Source organism: Acanthopagrus latus, chromosome 1 (genome assembly GCF_904848185.1).
Source record: "Acanthopagrus latus isolate v.2019 chromosome 1, fAcaLat1.1, whole genome shotgun sequence".
Classification (NCBI taxonomy): Eukaryota; Metazoa; Chordata; class Actinopteri; order Spariformes; family Sparidae; genus Acanthopagrus; species Acanthopagrus latus.
Window position 1 is genome coordinate 28,912,988 of NC_051039.1, and position 27,870 is coordinate 28,940,857.

A 27,870-nucleotide genomic window follows, 5' to 3' on the forward strand; every position below is an offset into this window, starting at 1 on the left:
CAAGGCAGAAAATAACAAACAGCTTTCTCCATAGTGAGAAACCACATGCAGTTGTTAAATGTTCCACTAGTGGGCACTATCTACCAAAAATATAAAACCACAGAGCCAGATCCATATAATGGGATGTTAGTGGAAATTGTAGATAGATTCTTTTTCACATACGAGAGTCAAAGCACTGTGCATGCACCTTTCCAATGCTGAAGTTTAGATGTATTTGGAATTGGTACAACTTAGACTCACTGCCTTGATGTTCAAGGTGGGTTCAGGTCAGGCGGGATACCTGAAAGTCGTCCACAGACGGCACTGAACGCTGCGTGGTGCGGCGGCGGTGCCACTGGTGCAGAGTGTTCCTGGCCTCGGAGCTCAGAACCCGGGCTGCCTGCTCCTCCTGGAAGTTCTTGATGAGGGCCATGGCTCCATATGCGCTGGTCAGGTAGTAGCCTCCTAGGGGACGGATGGAGGAAAATGAAAGAGAACTGGCGGGGCTAGTTATCTAGAAATGAAACCAGCTGACACTACGGAGACGCACGTCAGTTTGTCAGACCAGGAATTGGTATTTCTTTCCAAGGAAGCACTTATTGTAGAACTTCAATGAGCTTACGTGCCAGACACGTTGACGCTGATAGGAAAATATTTCATTCTGGGAAGGTCCCACCTCCTTCTTCCTCTGAACATTCGGAACCATTCATATCAAACACCGACTGGAATTTCTTATCAGTGATGTAAGGACTTTCCTTCCTACGTCTACATTTCTCAAGTGCTCTCACTGAACCTTCTTGGTGCAAATGACTTCATCTCCCACTAGAAAAAGTCTCAAGCATTTATTCCATCAGCAGATTAAAGAAATGTCTTCTTAGTGTTTACAGCGGATGTTAATCAAAATCATTCTGCAGTAGTAACAGTCAAGTCTTTAATCCAGGCTAGACTGCACTGATTAGGAACAAAAAAGGGGGTTACAGTTATACTGAAGATTAATCAGCATTAGGCTGAATAAGGATGGATGTAACATCTGTGATGTACCTATGTAGTCACAGAGTAGTTTGTGTGTAAGTCCTCAGTTAAATCCAGGTTACACGAGAGTCTGGAAGGTGCACTGACCTCACACCACACTGTGCTCTGCCTGACCTCATGGAAGACATATCTGACATTATATGAATGGAAGTGAAAGTAAATGTCCTTTCATCTTAAGTGTTTATCCTCTCCACCCTAACATGAGCTACACAAGCAAAGGGTCAAGGTTCAGTTTCCTCATGGGGATGACAAAGAAGCTATCTATCTACATGTCTTACCACTTTAGAAGTTTTAGAAGTTTCTTTTTTTTTTTTCTTTAAGCTGTGAAATTCTATTCACTCTGTACAGACATGGATCATGGATCATCAAAAATGGAGCAAACGGACAGGGCCTACCCTCTCCCTGCAGTAGAGATGGGTCCAGCAGCTCCATCATGTACTGGATCTCTGTGTCCAGCTGAGGCATGTCACACTGAGCCACCACATACGTCAGCATAGGCAGGAAGTCGTCGGCACCATACATCCTGCCTGGAAGGAAGCAGACGGAGCACAGAGGATGGTAGGTGTTCTGGTCACACAGATTAGACAGAGGCAGCAGACATGACTGTACACTGAAACTGGAGTCCTTTTCACCCAGAGGCTCCGCAGTACCGCTGCAACAAAGGTTCGCCTTTACGCCACCTTTTTTTTTGTTCACACGGAGCCAAGCAGCACCGACATAAAGCCGCTCCATAGTGTCATTTCATACAGAGCTGGGATTGCTGAACCAAAAGAGGAGTTCTCTGTGTTGTTGTTGTTGTTGTTGTTTTTTTACATGTTTCCAGCCGGTCTCCACCTGTTAACCTAAATATGTATCCACTGACTTTTTATAAGTGTTGTAATTGAGATCCTGACCCACTGTATGTCATCTATAAAAAGCAGAGCATGTCTGGCTCTCACTCACAGATAGAGATGCTGTTTTCCAGGGTGAAGTTCACTGAAGACTGGGAGGGACAGTTGGGAGGGCTTACTGTCATGGTGACTTCATTGAATTTGATGATTTTTCTTATATATAAGTTGACTGTTACTTTCCACTTTTGTGTTGTTGTATTTACTAAGATGTGGTGATTAAAAAAAAAAATTGCCATCAGTGACTTGCAGGAGTCACCTGGCTCTCACTGGTGACTGGTGACTGGTCACTCAGTAAGACAGACAGGATGAGTGATCCCACGTGTTTCTGTATTTTTATTATTCTGCATTCTTATAAATAAGTTGCCGAAGACACTACCTTGTGCAGTGTGAAAGGGGCTCAAAGCTCCCTTACTTGTAAAATTATTTTTAGCCTTAGACTGTCTGTTAATACATGCAATGTAACAATTTTATCCAACACTTAGAACTACAGTACCTGAGTTATCCTGCATGATGGTATAGATGAGTTTACAGACGCGCAGCAGCACTGACACCTTCTTCTCAGGGGAGTACATCTTCCTCATGTTTAGGAACTTGTGGCAGATCTTGTCAATATCCACAGGGTCAGGGGGCACAGCTCCGTCCACCCCGAGCTCCTGGGGCTTCTTGGCCTTAGCGAGGGCCAAGTTCTCCCGCAGCTGCTGCCAAGCTCCACTGCTCACCTGCAGACAACAACAGACTAATGGTCAGGTTGACTGACCCACTAATATGTATGTATCTTTATCTTTAATGTCTATATCTAATCTGATCCTTTTTTATTTAGATATTGTTGAGATATCTAAATATATATATATATATAGATATAGATATAGATATAGATATATAGATAGATAGGTGTAAGGCTACTGTTCATCTTTAGAACATTAAGACTGAATTTGATAGGAAATTGTGAAATAGTGAATAATCCTAGTGTGAAAGAGGACAGTAGGGACACAGTCTAACGTCACAACCAGACAACAAGGTCCGGCCTGTCTCTCACCTGGAAGTCGTGTAAAGCCGCGTCGACCACACTCTTCAGAGGCTTCAGGACACACTTGTGCATGGCCTTCTCCAGCACCTGGTCTGTAGCAGATCAAAGTAACACAGACACACAAACACACACCCAGGCCACTGGTTAATGAAAACATTTAAACATTCAACCATAAAGCACAGCAATAGATGAATAAATCATTAATTTTTCAAGCAAACAAATGAGTCCGATTTGATAGCTTAATGAGTATCATTGTACAGCATGATAAATCACATTTATTATATCTAACCAAGTCTGCGGACAGCCTAACTCAAACCACAGCACTGTCAGAAACACAAGTGTGATTCACTTCAGAGAACTAAAATCTCATCTGTTAGAGGAAGAAGAAATCTTTTCTTACACTACATGATTTAGCTGTTTCACAAGATGTGTTAAGTTCAGACATTTCACTGCAAAGACAGTTACAGTTAAAAGATAGTGATGTCATTAGATTTTACTAACTGTCCAACTTAGGTCCCATGAAAACACCAAAAACAATAACGTGTTAGTCCATCGATTCATAATTTCTAACTTCCTGTTTGTCTCTAAGTGTCAGGTCTTATTCTATGTCATTCAATGAAAAGGGGTCACATACTGTTTAGTTAACATAGAGCACAGGGTAACTCAAGATACAATACTATTCACAATACGTTGCCCATGATGAACCATAGCATCACTACACAGCAACTGTGTGATAATCAATACATCGCAAGTCAATCATCTATCAATACATAACCTCATCTGTCATACTGAAGAACATAAAATGCTACTAAACGCAATTGTGGTGCTGACGTGAGTTTGACTGACCTCAAAGTGTGACATTACAGGTACTAAGTCAGGTGTTACCAGATAGATTACATATTTACTACTTAAAGAGTTAAAGAGTGACAGATTTGTTGAAGTCTGACCTTGACAGATCCAACTTGGGAGCTGATCAAACACAAAGGTCAACTCTATTCATAATCATACCATCCGCTCAGCTAACGTGCTTGGACCTCTACAATGGCTTCATCTGTACCTCACCTACATACATATGCTACAAATAATTCCCTGCCTACCACAACTATGTGCAGAATGGCAGTTTCACACAATTGTGTCTTATTGTCCACTGGCAGCACTGACACGACCATTCATGCACAGCCTTCAGCCAGTGTTCATACTTCATGCTTATGAAATGAGCAACACAGAACCAAATGCGTGTTTTGCCACTTGCGAAAACAACCAAGCGTGCAGATACAAGAATCCTGTGGAGACATTTTTGCCTTCATGGTGAGTCAGAGGAAAGCCACATGTGAATGTCTCCCACTTACACTACAGTACAAGCCTCCACACTGCATCTGAGAGCCTAGTGGCCGAGTGTTGTGGGTCGCTTGAGGTAAGGGTTTGGCAGCCATTTATTACACTTTGTTGAAACAAATACATCTGAAGTCACGAATAAGAGGAGAGTTTACAAAGGCTGGAGAAGCATGTCTCACACACACGCACGCCCATGCGCACATTTTTGGACAGTGGACTTCCTGATTCCCTCCGGACTGGCTCATTTCCTTTGTATATTGAGCAACGTTTGTTATTGGGCTTTATCTCGACTACAACCTGTTCAAAGGCTTCCCTCAAAAGTAATAAACTGTAGGAGAGCCTATGATGAACAGTGGATACAAACACACACACACACACACACAAACAACAAAGTACACACCGGCAAGCAGACACTGATACACTTGTACATGTACATGAAAGAAAAATGTTACATTTTTGCAGTGTTCTGGTTTACAACCCACATCATTCACATCCTCCATCTTGTTTGTTCCTAATCTAATCATCACGGTCATAAGTCAGGATGTGTGCTGACAGTCGTACACCCCTTCCCTTTGCTAACACCCAACAGTTGATCATTCCACATCTTGACCTCTCAGCTGGGATTTAAATAGACGCTGCTACAGTTACTCACAGAGTTTGAACTTCTAGCTCCTCTTTTGCTACAAACACAAACTGTCAAATTACAACATTTCTTTCCCAAGATGTCAGCTTTGAGCTATTATGAAGTCACAGTCTTCTGAATCTTTCTGTAAACACAGACCACAGACTTCAGCTTAACTCCACTTCTCCTTTCCTTCAATAACATTATGTGGGATTACAGCATGAGGTCATTAAGGCTGCGAGCTCCTGACGTAGTCCTCAGCTCTATCTGGATTTTCCAAGGTAAAAATAAACAACTGTAATTTTGACACGCCTTCTATACTTCTGAGTATCTACATAACTACTACTACTCTAATGATAGAGTCTCTAAAAAAGATTTCCGTGTTTGATTCCATGGTGACTGTATAAAAAACATCTCTTCACATTTCCCCTGTCCAAAGGGAACATTTGCGAAGTTTTATGTGTGTGTCTGTGGTCTGCTAGTACAACCAGAGCGGCTCACTTCTCTGTCTCTCAACAAAGCTTCGCTGTTGTTGGTTGTTTACAACAAGCGAGGAAAGTGAGACGAGTGCAAAGACCGAGATACATATTCATGCAAGTACTCAAGTCCGGAATAATCTGACCGGAATGAGGCATCCCTTTGATAGAGCTGCCCGAGGCTGCAAACTTTATTTTTACAATCATGACCTCAGTGAGTACGAATCTCAGTACTAACACAATAACACTACTTTGATTTCATGTCCACAAACTCTTTTTCATGCAACTAAAGAAGCTGAAGTTCTTGAATGTTATTTGGTGTCTTTATACAAGCATCCAGACAGGAATTGTGCCTCGATAAACTTGAAGAGACTAAATAACTGAGATATCAATCAAAGCAAGCTGTTGGCTCTTGACAGTTTTCTCCTCTGCTACAGACTCGTTTTGGTAGGTACCAAATTGAGGTTAAAGGAATAGTTCCCCCGCAAAATTACAAAGCATCAGTGCCTCCTTACAGCTTGATCCCAGTGTCCAAAAGCCCCGAAATCCCTTACTGATTAGAAAAGACACTACTTACACCCTTGAGGCGTGGTCGAACTTGTCTACCCAGTTCTGGGTGCTTGCTAACACTTTCAGCTTAGTCAGCAACATTGAAGATTTCGACCTACAACAGGATATAAGCTTATATTTTTTCTGTGGTTTTACATGCTTTAAAACAAGTCCCCACCTTCTTCAGCTGTTTAATTTCACCTGATTTTTGATTTCCGAACAAATAGAAACACATGCCTTTCAAAGGAGCTCCTACTGCACTGGTAGCTAATGCCAACCCACTGAGGCCAGGAATACCTCACTGGGCCACAGCAAGCTGACATTTCTGTAATTCAACACCAGTAATGAGAAAGACTAATACGGAAAACCTCAACTAGTATGTCTGATTCCCAAGACAATGGCTCGCCTGAGCTCTCACTGAACATTGTGAATGAATGAAGTCATTCTGAAATCCTTTTCTGAAGCAACACTAAAGAGGCTGTACTTCTCAAATTAAAAACTGGAAGGAAAACATGTAGAGAACTAAATGCTGTCAGAGATTAGATCTAAGTCTGAATCAGTTGAATCTTTTGAGTGAACTTACCTATCTGGTCCTCGGGTATAAGTGACTCTATTGGGGGGTCCAGCTCGGAGCTCTGGCGCAGGTAAGCCTTCATCTGTGTCATAAACTGCCTGAGTGTCTGCAGAAAGTCAATCCCTGATGTGTGACAGCCTCGGTTCTCTTGAACAAAGCTGATGTAGTCCTGGACCAGGGAGCCAAAGTATGAGCTTTTGTCCCTGGAGACCTCTGTGATCCTTTTCACCACCCGTCTCTTCGGGGTCACGAGGGAGCTCAGCATGCCGCTCACCTTGCGGAAACGTCCCTTCAGGGCCCTGGGGAGGATAAAGGAGCCACCGCTCAGGCTCACACCGACCCTCTGCCGCCGTGATTTGAAGGACGGACGAAGACGCATTTCTAGGTCCGTCTCTAGGCCTACCCCGTAGTCTTCATCCTCGTCTTCTTCCCCATACTCATCATCGTCACTGCTGTCCTCCACTGGGTCTTGATGAGTAAGGTGTCGGGATGGACTAGGGGCCAGTCCCAGGGAGAATCCAGGAGACTGAGAATATTCCAGTGAGTCAGAAGAGGAAGTGGACATGCTCATGTCACTCAGTCGCTGGCGTCCCCTCTCGTTCGGACTGGATGGACTCCCAGCGCTATTCTCCAGTAGCACATCAGCAGGGACAGCAGGTGGCGGTTGGCAGGGTGGAAGCTTAGCACGGGACAGAGCCTTAGCGATGGTCTCATCATCCAGGGCTATGTGGCAGCGATGAGCTTCCAGATCAGGCTTCTTAGGCCTCGGAGGTGGTGGGTTTGAAGACACAGGGATTGGTGAGCTGGCAGTTTTGGAGGGGCTGCTCTGCTTGGCACCCATTGACGGTCTAGCGGGTGCTGGGCGCTTGATGGAGGTATATCGTGGCTTTGCAGATGCAGCAACGGCCTCCGGCATGCTCTTGGGTCTGGTGGTAGCTGGTGGAGGTCCAGGCGGAGGCGGGGCAGGGCGCCGGCGTGGCATCGAGCGTGGGGGAGGGGGGCGAGGGGGAGGGGACCGCGATTTGCCGTTCACTTTGATCTCGTCCACGTGCTTCTCGCTACCTTGACTGCTGCTTAACGGCTTCGCGGATGCTATCCCAGCATTTTCTGGGTTGCCGTCAGACTCGACAGCACGCAAAGGCGGACCGTCCTCACAGCGGTGGTGGCGGTGATGAGTCTGGAGAAACAGGGGGTTAAGGAAGCACAGAGGACCACTGGAATGTCTCCTTTCTAGGTGAAAGGAAAGTGGAGGAGCGTGGGAGCGTAGAGTTGGCGGTGCACTGTCACAGTGTACCCCGGTGAGTCTCTGCTGCGGCCCCTCGTCCTCGCTGTTCCTGTTAGTTCGCTGGGGGCTGAGGGTACGACTCAGAGGGCGACGGGGACGGGGGGAGGAACGCCGCTGACTGCAGAGGGCAGAGTCCCAGAAGCCTGTAACACAGAGACACAGTCAGAGGCAAATATTAACCAACTCAAACACATGCTTTTCCCTCAATTCAAGGTTTCCTGAAAGGGGAATATTCTCAGATACCAGCTGAGAACAGGAGTCTTCAAATCTAAAGAAAAGATTAAAACGAACAAAGACAAGATTCTCAAATATCGCTCACCAGCAGTTCAAAAGTTCCCTCAGTGTTCTCTTTGCATGTGTTTCTTCTTGCTGGTGGCAGAAGTGTGGTGAGCTCAGCCCGCAACTTTTTGCTCTGAATCACTGGTTGCCGGCACACAACCAGAGAAAGGGAGAGGGAGTCACCCATGCTAATCACAGGGTGGGAGGGCACTAAACGCACCACACGGCACACACTTCCAGTTCCTCCACTCCCTCTCACTGCTCTGTTTTCCTCTCTCACACTTCTACATTGTGCGGTATTTCCTTGTAGACCATTTCCTTTTAAATGAATCTACTGCAATCTCTAAACCTTGCTCATATGCCTTTCCTATTTTTTCTTTATATTTACAGTGCAAATGTAGAGGACATGTGCCCCTATTTTGAAGTTCCTGTGGTCTTTTCCACTGAATCATCCCATTGTTTCTAGCTACTTGGCAAGTGAGTTCTCATGCTAACACACTCAGCTTTAATAACCACTTGGAGACAAAGATTCTACTGTATCCAAGCAGAATTATGCAGTTATAAAACAATGATTTTACCGAACTGTAAAGAACAGGCAACAAAGCATACCACTTTAAAATATCTATGCAGTGACTGCAGCATAAGCCCAGTGATGACTGCTCCTGCAGGCTACAAATATAAACTTGTGCATTCCTCAGGCAGTAAGGGAGCAGGGTCCAGCTGATGGAGCAGTTTCATATATCTGATAATGCCCCAGTGTCTGGAGAAATCTGCCCGTGGTATTCTCACTGCTCCATGTGAGCAATGACCACCTGACACTGTGCAGTCTGTCTGCACAGCAAGACTGCAGCAGGCTGCTTACTCTAAGTGCCACATAAAGTGGCTATAAAGATTAGTGCTGTGTTTTATGTTAATATCAATCAGTGACAATTGATTGGAAAATAACATGTAATAAATTCTCAAAAAAAAAGCTAAATCATTCTAATCGTTTCTCAAAAAACGCATGTTTGTGAACTAGTATGAACCGATAAAGGTTGCACACTTCTAGTCCAAACAGCAAATTAAAATGGGAGCAGACTGGAAGGACACATAAAACAGGGGGAATTAGAAATAAAGGCATATTTCACTGTATGCCTTTTTCAAATAAAGAGCTGGGGCTCTATTAGTTAAAACTTTCTAGTACTTTCAAGTAACAGCTGCACCTAGTGATGAGATTTCCCTCCATAGATTCTTGTAGAGATAAAAGTTACTCACAATGCATCACAGACCTTCAGAAAACTCCAAAGCTGAAAAACTGTTATAATTTATATTAGGAGAAGGGAGGAGGATTTTCTTCAGCAGAGGGGAAGATGGATGAAAGACATATTTGCATCAGAATGATCTTTAATTCACTACAGCAACTAGTCAACAACACTTCACTTGATAAGTAAAAGTTGCCAATACAAAATGCTTAAAGTGTGCCTCTTGAGCATAACATGACACTGGGAGGGCAAATCAATCACCGCAAAGTCACTGCAATATTCAGATGTCTCTGAAGTTATTCATAGCACGTGTTTATGTTTCACATGTGTGTGCCCAGTATGCTTTTCATATTTAAATAGAGGCCAGTGGAGAAGGGGAGTTCCCCTCCATGACTGCACGAGTCAGCTAAGAAAAACTCTGGCTGCAAATACCAAAGTATAATTCATGTTAAGTGTATCTGACACAGTATACTGTACATGTTCTGTTAGCATTCGGCCCTGTGTGTTTTCAAACATATCTCAATGTCATGTGATGTGTGTGTGTTAAGATAGCACACAGCTTACTGTAGCTTTCCACTTGCCACTCCCTTCTCTCCCCCCACACTGAGCACTGAGCTATGCTGTAGGCTTCTACTGTAGGAAGCTGACTCACTGCAGTTTCACAGGAGCCGAGCCTGGAATAACTTGACAGAAATGAAGTGACCGAGTCTGATGTGAAGTAGTCAGCCTGAGTTGGAAAAGGGAAAAACAAACACAACCTACTCAAACATTGGCTGTTTTATCTCCACCTGCTTGCTTAGTTGACTGACTGTTTTAATGTTGCAGCAGGCGTGGTGCTCACAGGCACCAACAGAATTAGAGAGACCGTGGTATTTTAAAAGGCTCAGTGCTCCAAAAATGGAATATGGTATTCACAACTATCAGTGTACGTTCATATTTTGTGACTTCAGTATAAACAGTCTATTGACTCACATTTGTGAGCAGAGATAGTTTTCCCTTGCTGGTATGAAGGTCACTCTGACAGAAACATCAGTAGCGATGGTATGTGGTGGGAGATGAAACACAGAAAACCGATTCAAATAACATGAACCGCATGTCTTTAAGTAAAGAAGCCGATTGTCCAGTTTTAGTTTTTCTAAATGCACCAACAGGTTTCTAGAACAGTCCTCATTTGCACTTTTATTGGCAGGAATTTATAATGTTTACAAAATATTATGTGTAATTTCTTTATTTCTTATGTATTTCTTTATTCTTTATTGTCCCCCACAATGAGCACTGAGCTCATAAAGGGGGGGAGGATAATAAATATAACTACTTTTCTGCACTAAAGTTTCCGCTATAGAGCTCAAACTGTGATTCTAACAGAATAAAAGACATATGACTTGCTAATTAGTGAGCTTTGGAGGGGTTAGAAGGAGCATTTAAACACTGGAGGGAACCAGGCTCACTCGTTCCCCCTGCTTCCAGTCTGTATGTTAAGATAGGTAGAAAACAAAATTGTTCTTAGCATGAAGTGTTAACTATAGCTTATTTAGCTTAAATATGGCTGTCTGTTCATACAGAATTTCAATCCAGTCCAGTGATAGATGAGGCTACCTGCTCCAAGCTGTGCTACCTCCTCCAGTTCTTTCCGAGTCGTAGCGGATGCAATGGCCTCTGGGAGTTTGAGTGTGAAAGGCAGGACGTCCCTGAGTGAAAGATGAACAGGCATCAAATGTGACTGGAAACAGATACAACAACATAACAATATACTCTAAGTGAGTAAACAAACTTTAAATGCTGATATATCTATGTAGCTATCTATGTTGATGTTCATAATAGAAAAAATCTATATTCAGTGCTTTTTGGTTTGGGTCATAACGCATGTTGTCCTCATTTGACAGTGATATCCCCAAACAAAAGTGATGATGCCATATGTTTGGTTGGCACAACAGAGCCTGGACACCGACACACAGAGAAGTGAAAATACCTTCAGCCATCATTAATAAAAACATGCTGACACATCCTTTGTTTCCATTACAAAAGACATATAGATATAACTATAATTGTACACCACATCCATGGTGGGAATGAGAATAAAAGTTAACATTAAAAAAATATAATTCATTTGTTAGGTAAGGATGCCTGTTGGAAAGCGGTCACCGCTCTACTGAAATCCAGTGCTGAACTGCTCTCAGAACAATTTCAATCCATTTCCTGCGTCTGTCTGTGTCTCCTGCGCTGACATGACCTAAAACAAGAAGTGAGAGCCTTGCACACAGAGCCGGCTGCTTACTCAACAAACATGTTTTCATCCATGGAGTTTCCATCTTAAAATGACCCTCTCCTCACGGTGCAAAACATGGAGACACTGGGGCTTTGAAAGATGGATAGACAGAAGAACAAATGTTGGTTGTTTACCTGCTAATACAGTAGAAAGCAACCAGACGAAACAGATCTGCAAAGCTGATCCCGGATCCCTCAAGGGAAAAGGCTGCAAACAAAGAAAATGTGCACAGATTGAATTATGATTCATAGACTGGAACTCTTTGATTTTCCTTATCACTCTCACATACATTATACGTTAACCTATTTGATTTTCATGCTAACGATAACCAAATCAATTGGTCACTAACCTTGTTCACCACTGTTATCCTTATGATGTTAATACTTGTGTTTGGATGATGTTTTAATTGATGTATAGTAGTTGTATCTTCTGTGGAGGTTCTTTTTTACAATGTTTTGATTGATGTGTCTATGTATTTGCCTGGAGGTTCTGCACGTGATAAGTTATACATGAACATACATACATCTACTATTGTAGGTATGCATATCAATTGGCCACTCACCTTGGTTGGTGCATGGACATCGTACTACTGATTGACTTACTTGTATTTGTTTTTTGTTGAAGCTGTTATGATGGTTTGTGTCAGCAGGTTCCTAGCTTCTGTTTGATGGGCTTCACACTCACAAATGTTTACAGTAATGCTGTAGAAACCTAGGATATAGCCCACTGTGCATCATGAATTGCTTTGTAACTCATATTTAAGAGCTGACAACCTCACTGTATTTGCTACTTTTTGATTTTTGGGTCAGCACCCCTTATCAATGGAAATTACATACTGTATACTAGAAATCAGTTCATTTTACATACTGTTCATGAGGTCAGTATTGCAGTGGCATAGCTGTATAAGGTTGCCACCACTGGAGGTTGACAATAATGCAGTGAGAAAGGGCTCAGACTGGGTATGGGACCCTATCATGACCACAACTTAGAACAAGGCTGCTAGTGGTGTGGTGACCTGGGATCACTACTGGGAGATGTTAGAAAGATAACTGAATCAAACTTTTTAGTACCCTAGTCATCATCTCTTCCTCTATACTAAGGAAGTGCTCAGACTGGGATTCAAACTTCAGTCTCCTAGTTCACAAGCACTGTTATCACCCATCTTTTTTAGAGGATCGATCCAAATTTCTTCTTTTAGCACATTAGTGGGCTGACATTTTTGGCTATTTGTGAAATGTCTAGATGGACACCGGACGGATTGCAATGCAATCTTGTACAACATTCAAGCTCCAATTCAATTATACCCCACAATTAATATTTAGATCAGCATTTAGATCGATTGGCACAACATTTGGTACAGATATTTTTGGTAGTAAGCTGATGTATCCTCTTAACAAATGAGATTTTAATTATTGGATGAGATGCTGTGACCTTTCATGAAATCTCAAGAATTCCTGCGCACTTGTTGTTTCCTCACACTTTTCCTACAACTGGTCTTTACTGTATAGTACCAATTACTGTTGTCCAACATATCAAAATATTGATACATATCATGTTCCGAATATTTGATACCATTTCAGTCATTTCAGATTATTTATTTAAGATCAAACAGTTCACAATCTGTGCAGCATGAGGGCCAAACTGGAGAGCAGCTGACCTAAATCTAAAAGGTCAAACCAGGCCAAAGGCACTCCCCTCCTTCCCATGTGTGCTGTCATTTCAGCCGGGAGAAATCCACAGCTGGTATGTCCTCACACTTTGGAAATGTCACAGCTCCTAACTACTTCCAAATACTGAAGTACAGCAGCTCAACATAGGACTTGTTATAGTAAGATTATAAGCAGAGTTACTAATCAAATGCCAGTCATCGGTTATAGCAATCACAGTGATTAACCATTTAACAAAAAGTCACTCATACTAGCACCTAGCTACAGCAAGTTCACATTTTAATGTCACCCCTGAGGCAGTGTAAATAAACATGTGATCATGTGGCCTACTGTTGTGCAAATCACGTTTGGCTAGACGTTTGCTCGAGAACGAAGCTTTATCAGCAAACCTTTCCCACAAGAAGACAGAGAGCAGATAAGATGTTACTGCTACCACATCACGTTCAGACCAATACTTTATCGCTTTATAACGGCAATTAATTGGCACTGTCACTATGAAAGAAAAGCTCAATTGAGCACCACATACGTCACAAATTCGACCCTTGATTGGACGACACTGATGGGCCTCGCTTGCACACTCCCATTTCTCATTTGTGCATAGGTTTATTTTTTTTCAAACTGTTACCTGTGACTGTCGATCCGTTATTTGAGAGTAAATGATTATATACTGATACAGATAACCCCACCCATCCCAGCAGTCCAGGTACAACCGGTTAAAACAAAACATGTGACTTACTGTACTGGCTCTCTCTGACAGCAAAGTGGCTGATGGAAGTTCCTGACTGATCCTCCCTCAGACGCACCGACAGAACCTTCCTCTGTAGAGCGGCAGACTTCCTGACCAGGAACACCTGCACAAGTCACGAAACAGACTGTATTTATATCATTTTCCTTTGACATCATGCTCAAGGTGTGTAGGTCAGTTGCTGGGGTAATGTCAGGTTGCAAGTCGCATAAATGTAGAGAGATTACATCATCATCATACACATATTTGATAGCCAATTAGCTACAGTTAGATGAAAGCTGACATTACAATTTAACCATTTACTAGCTAACATTACCATTAACAGTGTTACACAACACAACAGGAAAGGTTCCTTCTTAAATATTCACTGGATTGAATCAAGCTTGACGTGTAGCTAGTACATTTAGTCTGTGCAACTACAAAATCTTAGATAATATTAGGTGTTAACATTTGTGTCCAGGATGGTGAGCCCTCACCCCTGGTGGCTGTTTGAGCAGAATGTGGCTGGCCTCCTCCTCACTGACTGCCAGCAGCAGCCACACCGGGTGGGTTTGAGTCAGCCTGTCCAACACACTCATCCTCCTCCATAAGGAATCGTACCCAGAATCCCTTTCACCCCCCACCCCGCCACAGAGGGGGGACTGCAGGTAAACACCGTTCACTTCACTCTCCAGCCTGCAGAGACAGAGAGTGAAACACGTTTGCCATCTACAGGTGACAATGAGTACTAATTCACGGCAGCATTTACAAAACATTGTTCAAGGAAATCAGATTTAACGGAATGCAGAACAAGCAGATGACATAATATTTCAATCGTATCAGGAACAAAAATCAAGACTACTCTACTACGACTACTGAAGAGTGTGAGAAGTGAGGGAGGAAAAGCAAAAAAAAGGTGAAAACAGCCCTACCCTCGTAGGTCAAGGGGCTCCGTGTCCACTGTTACAGAGGTCTGGACCATCTCTTTCTTCAGCTCCCCGATCTCCAATGCAAATGTGTCAATCAGCTGAAAAAAAAGAGAATGACAGGCGTCGACTGACGAGGGAATATAAGAAGAAGAAGAAGAGGTGGTGGGGGGGTCACAGCAGTAAATGAAACAGACAGCATTGCTCAAACGTAAATTTGAAGCAAGAAAATGAAACCGAAGGACGGAGGGACTGTACTGGTCACATCTAGAACAAAGGGCAGGGAGGCAGTTAGTCATTTTTCCTGTGCGTGGACCACATTTCCGACAGGCAGGAAGCACGGAGACAAAGCTTTGTCAAAAAAAAAATGACCTACATTAACTTCTGAAGTGAACCCAAACAAACAACTCTTTTTCCAATGTGTCCCAACTGCAGAATGCAGTTTGGATAATAAAAAACACATCTGCATATTAACATCTGGAAACATCCCTTTTCAGGCTGACAGTGATAAGGGCGTTGTCCTGCCATTTAAATCTAACATTAAACACAATCAGTCAACAGAGTGAATGGCTGATGATGACTGGCCACCTAATAACAACAGTGGAGGATTATGTCTTGATGCTGTATTAAGTTGTAGCCCATAGCTGTTTGCATAGTTTAACTGTGATGACACAGGTATGGAATGTGATTAACAATCTCTGATACCACAAAAATCAAGATAACAACTCAGGGCCTTTTTAAAAATACTTGTACGTTTTACTTCTCTACATTTTGGCAAAGTAACGGTTAAAAGAATGCCTAATGAACTATTCCTCTTCCTGTTTGCAGTGTACCCATGAATTTACAGTCAACCGTCACTGGAGAACTGAAGAAAACGTAATCAAGGTCTGAAGTTGTATGCGGCATCATTCTTCTATTATTTTTAGGCATATTTATAGAAGGAGATAGTAACTAGAAACTAGAATTATGAGCATCATGTCTGTGCGTCCAGATCTGACTAAGTTATGAAAGAATAAGTGTGTAACCCTTTTTACACATATTGTCACAATCCACGAAAGTCCCTGATCTTATACATGATCTGTCGACCATGTTGATAAGCAGCTAAATCAGCAACCAGCCAACAATAACTAACTTCCCCTTGCTTTTAGATGTGTGCCCTCAGTTTGAAAACCTCTGCTCTGGAGCTATTAAGACATGAGGACACATTCTGGCAGGATTTAAACGTACAACAGCACAGTTGTATCCAATTAGCCATAAAGGGAATTCTTAAAAAACAGAGTCAAAAATGATCACTTGCACAAACAAGGCGACTAATTGCTTTTTCCTTTGTTTCCCCCCCTTCTCCACATTCTGTAATTCCACATTTTAGACTCTTAGGGAGTCCTCAAACATATCTGAGCAGAGATGTTGAAATCTGAACGCTTGACACTGAAGATCTGAGTCAAATAGCGCGGACATGATGGCTTCTTCAGGCCAATTTATGCATTTTATTAAGTATAGGAAAGTAGGTAGGAGCAGGAGTAAGTAAGAACTAACAACTATACATTGAGTATTGTTTCTCTGATGTAGTTAACTCCACCCATGTCTTGCAACCACAAAGAATTAAATACAAATCCTAGATTTAATGAGCAGTTTCTGCTTTCATAATACATTTCAACCAGTAGGAGGCATCCTTCTCCAAACTTTCCTGCACCAGCTGAGCTCCAGACCAGACCACAGTCACCACAGGGCCCTCTAATTCACCCCCCCTCCCCTTCCTCACAGGCCTAAGTGGAGCCAGCTCCAGCTTTGTGTCAAGTCAAAACTCTATTACACAACCTGAGTCAAAAAGTTAGCTCCAATGTTAGTGGAGCGCTGAAAACTGCACTTCACACGCTGGGGATGCTCAATTTGAACCTGTGTGAAGACAGAGTCTCAACAGCTGACTAACACTGGGGGAACGGCCAGCGCTCTCAGTGTCATTTTTACCATCAGAAGCAGTTAAAAACCCCAAACCACATGCCACAAACAGCCAGTCTGTTAGTGTAAACTCCTGAAATAGTCCTGCTACGCTATGGCTTCATCCCAAAGGGCGAAAATATTTGGAAATTCTGTCCTTTCAGCCCCTTTAAGCAAACAAAACATGATCCTACAAGCTGTTGACAAAGATTTGTCTTCAGGTTTCAGAGTGCTAATTTGTGCCATTTTATATGGAGTTTCTGTTTAAGTTGTTAGTCACTAGTACTTTTATATCACATACCATTTCTACATATGTACACTTCTATTGCTTCCACATATTTGTCCATTATACGTTTCAGTTTGTTGTCTTTGTCCTTATGTTATATCTAGTCCAGTGTTGGGTTTGTGTCCCATACTTGGCTAATAAAGCTGATACTGATGTAGGAACTGAAAGTCAAGCAGTTGGACCTCTATGAGTCATTTTAGGGACAAACGCAAGGTTGGATTGCCAACCTGGCAACACTGCTGACTGCCAACACCAGTTCCCACTGTGTGTCAACATATTATGCATAATCCTAAATAAACTTGAGGTAGATAATAAAACAAATGATGTAGTTTGATGGCCATGTGAGGTAATGTGGAATCATGGGAGTTATTTCTAAATCAGAGATGTATGGAGCCAGATCAAGGCCAAAAGGTTTGTTAATCTCAATACTTTACTCAAAAGTATATCAGAATTAAATCAATACTTCAAGTCAAAGTTACATTCAACAAGCTGTTACAAACCACTCTTGGTAATTATAAATATAAGGGAAGTAAAATATGTCAGATTGAGCAGTTTAACAGCCACGCTTTAAAAAATTACCATTTCCATATTAGACTGTGAACACAGCACAGCATCCATTACAATAGCATCCACCTAACAAGAACAACCTGCTGGTGCAGACACATGGGTAAGATATGCTATCGTTAGAAGAGGGATTGTGGAAAATGATCCCAAATACTGTAATTCTGGGTCAAACAAAAAGACATCTTCATGAGGTTAGTTTGTCAAGTGTAACATTCATCCACAGCAGCTAACAGCACAAAGCTAGTTAATCCTAACCTTATGCTCATTTTACAGCTTTGACAAACTCCCCACATAAAGACGTCATGAAAAAATACTGTACACAAGGGGTGCACATAGAACAAAGAGGGGGTCTAGCAGCTTACTTTTGCCCTGGGGCCTAATGAAGGGCCACAGAATGACAGTTATTGCCTTCTATCATGCATCAGACATTGATTAATATGAATGAAAATGTGGGAACAGGGACACGGGAGAAGACATGGGAAATTCCTGAGCTATGAAATGAAGGTCAGTGAACACAACAGTTGCTGAGTGACTGACTCTGGGCAGAGTGCCTTATGGAACTCTGATGGTTTTCACGCTGATCACTTCTGGACAGAAATGACAGAAATAAGAAGTCTGTGTTTCACTTTAATGACGATCACTGGCATCATCAGTCTGGTTGGTTTTATTCTCTCTGCACAACACATGGGTGCAGAGTTAGAATGAAGCTGCGTGTGTGTGTGTAGAGGTAAGTGATTCTCGGCATGGGCTGACGTTAAAGCCATGGATGCAGTCAACGGGAAACTATGTGTTTGGTTTTGACACACAGACACATGCAGAGAGCGCTTTCACAGGGTTAGTGAGGATGGAAAAAACTGTAAAGGAAATTAAAACTGGGACAGCTTTCAGTGTTTGTTTCTTAGTTTACTTCTAATCCTAGTCTCCTTTAAATCTTCAGCTTTAAAAGTGGGTTTCATTTCTTAATCTGCAAGCCAGTGAGTGAGCTGAGAGGATGCAACCAGGTGAAAGCTAGAAACTTGCCTTGAAACTCAGTGTGCAACAATAGTTTTGGGTCACTTCCTTGCCAAGATTTTACCGGTAAAAAGAGAGGTGTAGCTGCTTTACGAATATTCTGTAATTTACATGTAACATGGTGCGTTATTTGCTTCTATTATTATCATTACCTTATTTACTGTGCCTATGAGAATTGGAGAGAAGACAGAAGTTTGACCACTCATTTAAGGATTCTGAAATTTCAGAAATGCAACAGGGTTTGCGGAAAAACAGGGGATACAGCATCCACAACACAAATCTCCAATGTTCTCCTTAAAGACTGCTTGTGTTGTCTTCGAGCCCACAGGATCTGCTGGAGCTCCTAAATCACACGAATGAAAAATGCATCGATAAAGTACATTAATAATAACTAATCGTGGCTGTTTGTGGACACCCAGAGCTGTATGATAACACATCTACTAATACCAAGACAGGATGAAAAGGAAGCTGGCAGGCAGGAAGAAAGTCGGACTACCTGGTAAGTCACGGAAGTATGACTCAGCACAGCATAGTATGTTTTTTAAAAGTTGTTTGCTTGTCGTCTAGCCGACAGACCTGACTAGCCTGAAATCAGGCTTTTCACAAGGCGGCGTAATGATGTTGTTATTTCAGCTTCCGTTTGACCCACTTACTGCACACAAATACACATATACAGGCTACACAGAATCTGTAGTGTTATAATGAAAGGCTGATTCAGACAGCAGCAGCAAAGAGGAAACAGATTAAGCTCATTATTTACACAGAAATAGACCATTTTACAAAAAACAAAGTGTGTTAAAACAACAATATGATATGAATGAGTATACTGAGTGATAGTGGAAAAAGGAAAGGAAACTGAAGAGACAGAACAGAAAGAGGGAAGGGCCAGAGATGAAGGAGTGTGTGTGTGGGGGGGGTGTATTACTCCTGTTAGTATGTTTGTCAGGCTGCCATTAAGTGCAGCTGCCATTCTTTATTTCCAACACTCCTACAATGGCAGAAAGACAGGAAAAACTGTTGAAAGGCAAACCCACTTTCCTGTTTCATCAATCAATCCAGTTATCAAATACATTTCCTAAGGATATGAAGAATTTCTCATTTCTTTTATGGATGCTGAGAGACAAGGAGTTCAAAGATTGTCATTGTTGTCATTTAGAAGGTACTGTAGCGTATAACATAGCATTTTAATATGAGTAATGTTTGCTTAACCTAACAACAGCAGGTAACAGCTATACTCCCTGCATCAACACAGAGATTGATTAATCAATCTACCACAGCACAGAGAGGTTCAAGTGACTGTCTGTGTTAGTCAGTTTGGCCGATTAATTGGTGCCAATTGGACCTTTTACAAACTATTGTTATTGACTGAACTTGGCTCCAACAGTTGCCCATGGCGCAGCTGTGAGGGAGTAAGTCAGCATTTAGCATGGAGGATAAACACAGACAGGTAAGTGCTATTCGTTAACGTTAAATATGCAGCCATACATGTGTGGCAGACTTTAATTAATGTTTCTCATTGTAGACTAAGAGAGACTAACATTACATCAGAGTTATTCTTTTCTTCCACAGTAAGTATCCACTCGATGAAATACCTTCCACACATTACTCTGGGTATTGTTTAAAAGTCGGAAACGGCTGATTTTCCAGTAGACTTACTATAACTGCATTCAAGTCATATCACATAGCCAGACCTCTCTCATCCGACCTGTTTTCAGTTTATCTATGGTGGGGACGGGGCACTGACGACAGCCAGGTGGGCAGGATCAGAAACCCCTCTGTTGATGTAACATTACTTAATACTGTACGTACCAATGTGGCATTCTCTCTTCCAGATAATCCAGCCACATCTAGTCTGGAGTAGCAAATGCTAACAAGCTTTTCTGTTTGTCTGTGTACCATTTTCTCACCACAACTGGTTGCCTAAGTTACAAAAATGTTCCCACCCTGTCCCATGTGTGAACGACAAACAGACAGGCTGTATGGAGCTTATTGTTGGGTGACAGATATCCAAATTTGGAAATGTGAGGGAAAATTCAACTGTAATACTGAAATTCTGAAAGGATTTTTAAAAGAAAAGTGGTTTAACAGTACTGTCATGATGATTTGAAATGACACAGTAAGATTCTTTGGAATGATTTTGGAGATTAGGTAGCTGCCAGTATTAAGTGTGCTATCTTTTTTTTTTAATCACACTTTGTCAAAACTAAAAAGAGGTAAGAGAGTAAAACAAACATGTCAGATGCATCGTGATCTCTTGCTGTTGAGAGTGATTCTCACTTCCAGGAGAGAGCTGCTGCATCTTCTTCATTGTTTAGCTTCCTATACAGTAGGCCACAAGTAGACAAGCTACCACGGCTACCAAAAACTAGCCTCCAACGCTTTCGTCTGTGTCCATCTGTCATGTGACCCTCACCTTGCAGTTCGTGGCAGTCAGTCGAACCTCCCATAACAGTTACTGCTACTCTGTTACTGCTAAACTAAGATACTTTCCTTTTACCAGGATCATTATAAAGTTTGTTGTTTATTTGCCTTAATCATATGAAGTATATACCTCTTGTATACATTCTAATATGGTTAATTATTTTAAGTCCAAAATTTTGACTAGACATGACGTTGCTAGGTTTTGGCTTTGTTAATGATGCATGTGATTCACATTGCTGTCTGAGTTTTTTCCTGTTTTAAACACATGCTGAGTCAGCCTTTCCCAGACAAACACATCTGATGCACAGGCGTAACCGATGTCTTTTACTTTCTCTGAGCAAACCATCCATCCTTCCTTACCTTAAAGAAGCTGCCGCTCCTGTCCGTGAGGCCACAGGGAGGATTACTGGGTGGCGTGCTGGAGGCCATGTTGTCTTCCTGTCCACGGGGCTGGCTAACTCTCTGGTCTGGGTGTGTGTTGAGGTATGGGACAGCGTCTGCAGGGGCCGGAGCTCTGTGGGTCAGAAAACACACTTCAGCTGTGGTGTAGCCAGAGGAAATTCCTGCTTTGGCCACAGCCAGTATTATGAGGTGCTGGTCTGTTGGAATGCTTTGACTCTCGCGTCTCTTTTTCTCCTCTCCCCCTCTCATTTTGCTTTCTACACATTCACCTCTCCATCTCCTTTCACTTTTCCTGCCTCCTCTCTCTCCGTCCCTCCTTCCACTGGCCCCTGCCCAGATAATCGCCCTTTTCAGTCCTTTTCATCTCATTACAACCCTCAGCTTATTTTTCGTGTGGACCTCTGTCCTCTCATTACCTGTCTACCTGGTTTCCTTCCTCTCCCACATTTTCATTCCCTATGTTTTTTTTCCTCACATGTCCTCATACATACATAATTCATTTTCCATCTCGGAAAGCCTCAGTGCCAGCACAGCTGCCCTTCTCCCCACACATCGTACCAACAAGTTTTAGGGCTGTGGTGCTTTGATAATCCTCCATGCAATGTGGAAGTCCACCGGTTTGTAACTGACTCACACAATCTGACATCTTCTCAAAATCAGTCCACAGTGAGCAGTACTCTAGTCCTTTCCTGCTCTTTTTCTGTTTCCCGCTCTCTTATCTCAGTTTCTCTTTCGACAGCTTCATTTCTGTTTGTCTATCTGTGAGCAATATGTCTTCGTCCCTCCCCTCCCCTCTTCTCTTCTCTCCCTCTGTTTCACTTTATTCCCCCCCTTCTCTCCAGACAGGTTATAACTACTAGTCCTGCCTTTCGCTGCCTGGCAGAGATTCACAGCTCCCACAGACTGGAGAGATGCTCCTTTCATCCCTCGGTCCACACATGCACTCTTCATCTGACACAGGAGGGAAGCTATCACCCCCACCAGCACAGGCTCAGGGGGAGGAAAGAAAAACAACACAAATATGGCAGAGAGTCAGGACTCAGGACACACACTTTCAGACAGCTGAATGTGAAAGTTACTATTTCTATAAACAAACTCTCCAAAAGAAAAAAAAAGAGAGCACAAGGTAAACTCCAATCTGTCTACTTTGGTTAGTGTTAAACAAGACACAGTAAAGGACACGGTGGGTCATGTTTGCTATATCTGAAATACTCACATTGTAACTGCATAAAGATTGTACTATCATGAAATTGTATACAACTGTATTCAAATGGCAGCAATATCCTGACACACTGACTGACATTTTTGCCTCCCGAAACAACAGACAACATTACAGAAGGGGGAAATATATCCAGGTGACATTAACACAGGAGATTCATTAAAAATATAGAACAGTCAACAGCTAAAGAACAATGCAAAAGCCTGAAATTCACTCATATCGATTCATAATAAAGTTACGATATTATCAAATTAGTTCATGTCATATGAAATGGCTCATCCATAGTGACAAACTGACATTTTCTAGACCAAACTCCTGGCCCTCAGAACACAGTAAGAGAAGGAGCAGGGAGACGAGAGGAAAAAAACGAGCCAGCTGTGCAGCAAATGCTTGAAATTCGCACGTCACTGTGTTTGTCACAACTACATATGAGGATTAAAAGGCAGACCTCACCAATCAGATCCGCTGTAGAACACAAAGGAGTTCTACAGCAGATAGACTCTGAATAGACTCTGCACTGAAAAGTGAGTCTGTACACTCCAGTCGAGTCTGTTGTTATAAAAAGTAACAATTACATCAGCTCCAGGAGTTTACAGCACTGCCAGTTCTGGGCCGTTTTAAAAGAGTCAGCATATGGTGATGTGCTTTACTTTTCGGAGGTGCTCTGGCTCAGCAGGGGAACTGTCTTGAAGAGATTTTGGAGTTAAGAGCAGAGATGAAAAAATTCATGGAAGATGGCAGAATAGATGTTCCCAAACTGAAGATCCAATGTTGGATCATGGATCTTGTATTCCTAGTGAACATAAGACAGGAGCTGAACTTCATATACTTGAAGCTGCAGGGCCCTGGTCAGCTCATCACAGCAGCTTACTGAAGTGTGAATGCTGCCTCCACAAAACTGAGACTGCAAAACTCAGCTGCCTGCAAACAACCTCTGTGAAAGAAGAAACCATTAGCCAAACTGTTGATGAAGGTTCCCAGTCATCCAGGTCACAGTAATTTTAAGTGCTGTATCGCAGGCAACTGGGCCAGTTCACCTCTCTTCTTCAGTTCTAATGATATGGAGGGGAGTTGCTGGCTTTTAAACTCTGAGTCGTTAAAGACACGCATGAGCTCTGAGTCTGAGAGTTATTAGGGCCACTTGTTGGTCGTTGGTGGAATGTTAGGGCGAGGTGAGCCCAGGTGTGAATGCTTGTTAAGTCTTGGGAGAGAACTCAGGACTGCATTGCAGGTGAGTGATAAGAAATGACTTAGAAACACCTCCTCTGTTTTCGAAGATGGTCGTTCCAGTTTGACACAGATGGATTATTTTACTCCACTTTCAAACCGTCTGTCTTCTCTGGTCAAGACGTTACATTGTTCTCCTCAAAGAAATTATTTTGTCCTTCAGATCTAAGTGGACACCAGAGTCTTGACCTGAGGAGTTGACCCTCCTGTGTCGTGCCAGTCATTTATGGGGAGGCTGTTTTGTCTCCATCATGTACAGATCTGTGCAGTCCTGGCTGCATGGAACAGCATAAACTACATTACTCTGTTTATTAAAGATCCTCCTGAGTTTCTCTGATGTTCCCCTGACATAAGGGATGACGATGTCGTTACGTTTTCTCTTCTCCTCCTTTCTGTTCTGGACCTTTTAGTGGTTTGGACAAAGGTCCAGTTTGGGTAGCCACAGGTTTTATATGCACACCTGATGTGCTCCTGTTCCTTTTCCTTCCCTTCTCCCTTTGAATAATCTCATTCATGCTCTGCTCCCAGCATCTCACATGGAGATTTGATCTTTCTGTCATGTGTCCATGATGGTCAGACAAAAACAATTTCATGACATTTTATAGAGTAACTAATTACAAAGTCATCAAAAAACAGATGACCAACTAACTGATATTGAAATTAATTGGTCGCTGCAGCCTAAACCAAGTGTAAAGAGGTCAAATAATAAATCCATTCAATCACTCAAACATGTAAATGCTGCTTCTTCTCATTTTTTGTGACCTGTACAGACACTGTACCAGTTCCTGAATGTCTGAAAGAAGAACTGATAGTCTGGCACCATGGTTTCATTTCCAGAGACTGATGAAAGCTGGAGAAACAAAAGCACGGAGGGTCTGAGGGGAAATGTAAAAGCGTAACTTTATGAAACCCACAGAGACTATTTCCTGGGAATCAGTTAGCGACGACTCTGTGAGTTCTTCTGCTGTTGATTCTGTAAAAGATCTGAAATCGATGACGGCACTCAGGAACACTCTGACGGTAAGGTAAACAATATTTCCACATGCGTGAACATCTGAACCTGAGATGAACCAGAATGCATGCTGGGTATTGTAACAAGCATGACCTCCCAACAGTGCAGCTTTTATCTGCACTTGGCAAAATCACCCATGGGAATGTCCTGAACACCCTCGCCCCCCAACAAAACACTCAAATCACATCAACCTCTCAACCAATAAAACAAGGTTTTCCCCCGCAGACAAACTGCCATGTGTGTGTGTCTCTTTGTGTGGAGTCTGTGTGTGTTTGTGTGTCTGAGAGACTGAGTGTGCACCCCTCCCTCACAGAACCACAGACGAGCCCCCTGCCGCTGAGACACAGATACACATTGTTCATAAGGTAAACACACACATATGCACGCATACACCTCTGATGGTAAAAACTAGCATATAAGAAATTTACAACCAGTTAAATGTCAGAGACACCTATGTCAATAACTCATCTTATTCATAAAGATAAAGAGGCAGGATGAGAACACACCACCCATACACACAGATACACACACATATTCAGACTTCATTGTGTTTTGGATTAAAATAATAATACAAAGTAGACTCAGCAGGACTTCACTATCCTCTGTGGTATGTATGTTTTAAAGCCTGCACTGATGGGGGTTCGTCAAACAACTCCAACAATATCTGTCACATAAATCTACTGTAAGCCTCCATCACACTTTATTAAATTGAGAAACAGAGACTTCCCGCTTTGAAGCGACTGGTGTTGCTGCTGCTCCCCGGCAGTCTCTCTGTCCACCCTTGTAAAACAAAGCAAAACCAACAAACCCAACGACCACATTTGTTTAAACAGTCAAGACAACATGAAGCACTGCTTCTTGTGTCAGTTGTGACATCCTGTGAAGACGAGCGTTCGGCTGACAGGGTTCACGCCGCTGCTGCTGAGTGTTAGGAGGGGGCTGCAGGCAGCTGCACAAACCACCGCAGGCAACACCTCCCACACGTGGGTCATGTTAGCGCCCCGAGCAGCGCAACATGAGGATGTGTGTGTGTCCACAAGACAGAGGGAGGGATTGAGAGAGCGTATTTGATTTTTCATACACTGACTTTGACTGTTTATTTTAAAAGAGACTTCTTTAAAGAGTTTTGACATGAGCCAAATACACATTTCCACGTCTCACCTCAAGTGCTGCAGTAAAACCACATGAGAATCGTGGGTTTCTTGGGGGCCTATTGTGCAATGATATGGTTGAGTTTGCTAATAACAATTAATGTTAAAAATTGTTAACAATAAATCTATGTAGAAATGGATGGGACAGCTTGCAGTCGGATGGATTTATTTTGTATGATTCCCTTCCTCATTGAGATGTTAGCCCTGTGCATTTTTGTTAGCATCTGTGTTTGATCCTGGTTTTGTCGTGTCTCTGACTGACTAAATCAGCCTCTGACTGACCGGTTCATCAGCTTTCAGGGGCCAGCTCTAGATGTACCAGTGGATTCCCTCTGATTGTGTCAAACTCCAACAGATAATTTATGGAGCTAAATGACATCATAATGTGGCACTGACGTTCAGCAGTTTTTAATTAAATGCCTTTTGCTCATTCGGTAACTGCCAGTGCGGTGGACAGTCTTTACTGAATAGAATATTAACAAGCTTTACAACGGAAAACACGTCCACGACTCTGTGTCTGACTCAGACACATTTTTATAGCCTAACTGCATTCACAGCAGTTGTAGAAACTAGAGAAAACTAGAGATCATCTGCAAGTTTAAGCGCTGACAGCATATTCTCTGGTGTGACGCGCATGAACTCAGCAGCAACAACACAACAACTCTCTCCAGCTGTAAACTTTACACAATGTCAACCACAGGCAAACAAGCCACATTGATAGATTGACTGTAAACGACCTGTAGCTACTGTACACTGTGTATTTAATGTCTCTACCAAGTTACCGATCAATAGAAAAGACAACATAACCTTCATAATGTGTTGTAGTCTTCATACCACAAGTTTCGGGATGAGTCTGCACTGACTTGGCGGTCGGTTTGAAGCTCTGTTTTATGTTAATGAGGGTCCTCACAAGTACAGACATGCGTGTGTGCGTGCAGCCGCAAGACTAGAATTTGGGTCAGTGGTTCCCTCTAAGTTCAGCTGAACTGACTGGCCCATGTTGGTTAGAGAGGAAAGAATTTGGTTTATTATAACATACAGGAATCTGATCACTCGCATGCTTTCATTAGAGGACAGAAGGTTAGGATTACTTAAAATGTTCCATTAAATGTTTATGGACCTTCTGTCAGTCAAACCAACAACATGCAAACACTAAAAATCATCACTGAATAAAATCAAACTGAAGAGAGTTAAGAGTGTCTCTGGCCTAAATCACAGCGAGGAACTGTGTCAGGCACCAGCACTGCCCAGCCCAAACTTTTCCACACTGAAGGTCAGCCGAGAAAAGCCTGGGCTGTTTTCACTGGGCTACTCCCCTTTAAATTATTACCAGGAACACTGGAAGAGTGGAAGAGAGGGAGGAAAGTGGGTGCAGATAGGATAGGAACTTCCAAATGAACAGAAAGTATCATAATTACCATGTAGAGTCATGGAGGAGATGTGGAAGACAGGCAGAGGATAAACATACAGCTGGACGTGGCCCAAGCCTGGCTGCAACCAAGGATCGACAACTGGCCAGGCAAACTGAGCTACTGTCACCCTGAGGGGACCCCAATCCCAGGTTTCTGTGACAAGTAGTAGAGTATTTTGATTTATTGTGAATATACTTTTGTATTTGAACAACAAATTAACAATATCATCAAAATGCTGAGTGCCTTAAAGAAGAAGTTTTGGATACATATGTTTATTTTTCTTTCTTGCCTTGAGTTAAAAGACAGGACGAATGTATCATCTATCAGCAACAGGCTCAACCCTTTTGATTTGTTG

At 42.5% G+C, this 27,870-nt stretch overlaps 1 protein-coding gene across 3 annotated transcripts in view; it reads right to left on the reverse strand.

Annotated features, from left to right (window-relative positions):
- LOC119019549 (ras and Rab interactor 2-like) overlaps nt 1-27,870 on the reverse strand; it is a 32,594-nt gene that overhangs the window by 405 nt on the left and 4,319 nt on the right. The window contains exons 1-12 of one of the 3 annotated variants that reach the window (XM_037098274.1): nt 27,522-27,640; nt 21,453-21,606; nt 14,879-14,973; nt 14,444-14,642; nt 13,959-14,073; nt 11,690-11,762; nt 10,886-10,977; nt 6,494-7,912; nt 2,938-3,020; nt 2,395-2,620; nt 1,407-1,538; nt 281-444 (exon numbers count right to left, since the gene is read on the reverse strand). In XM_037098274.1, coding sequence (XP_036954169.1) covers nt 281-444; nt 1,407-1,538; nt 2,395-2,620; nt 2,938-3,020; nt 6,494-7,912; nt 10,886-10,977; nt 11,690-11,762; nt 13,959-14,073; nt 14,444-14,642; nt 14,879-14,973; nt 21,453-21,521 — 2,667 coding nt within the window. In that variant the 5' untranslated portion in view covers nt 21,522-21,606; nt 27,522-27,640. Of the gene's footprint in view, nt 1-240; nt 445-1,406; nt 1,539-2,394; nt 2,621-2,937; nt 3,021-6,493; nt 7,913-10,885; nt 10,978-11,689; nt 11,763-13,958; nt 14,074-14,443; nt 14,643-14,878; nt 15,138-21,452; nt 21,607-27,521; nt 27,641-27,870 lie in introns of those variants that run through there. The other 2 variants (XM_037098283.1, XM_037098292.1) reach the window with 2 other exon arrangements.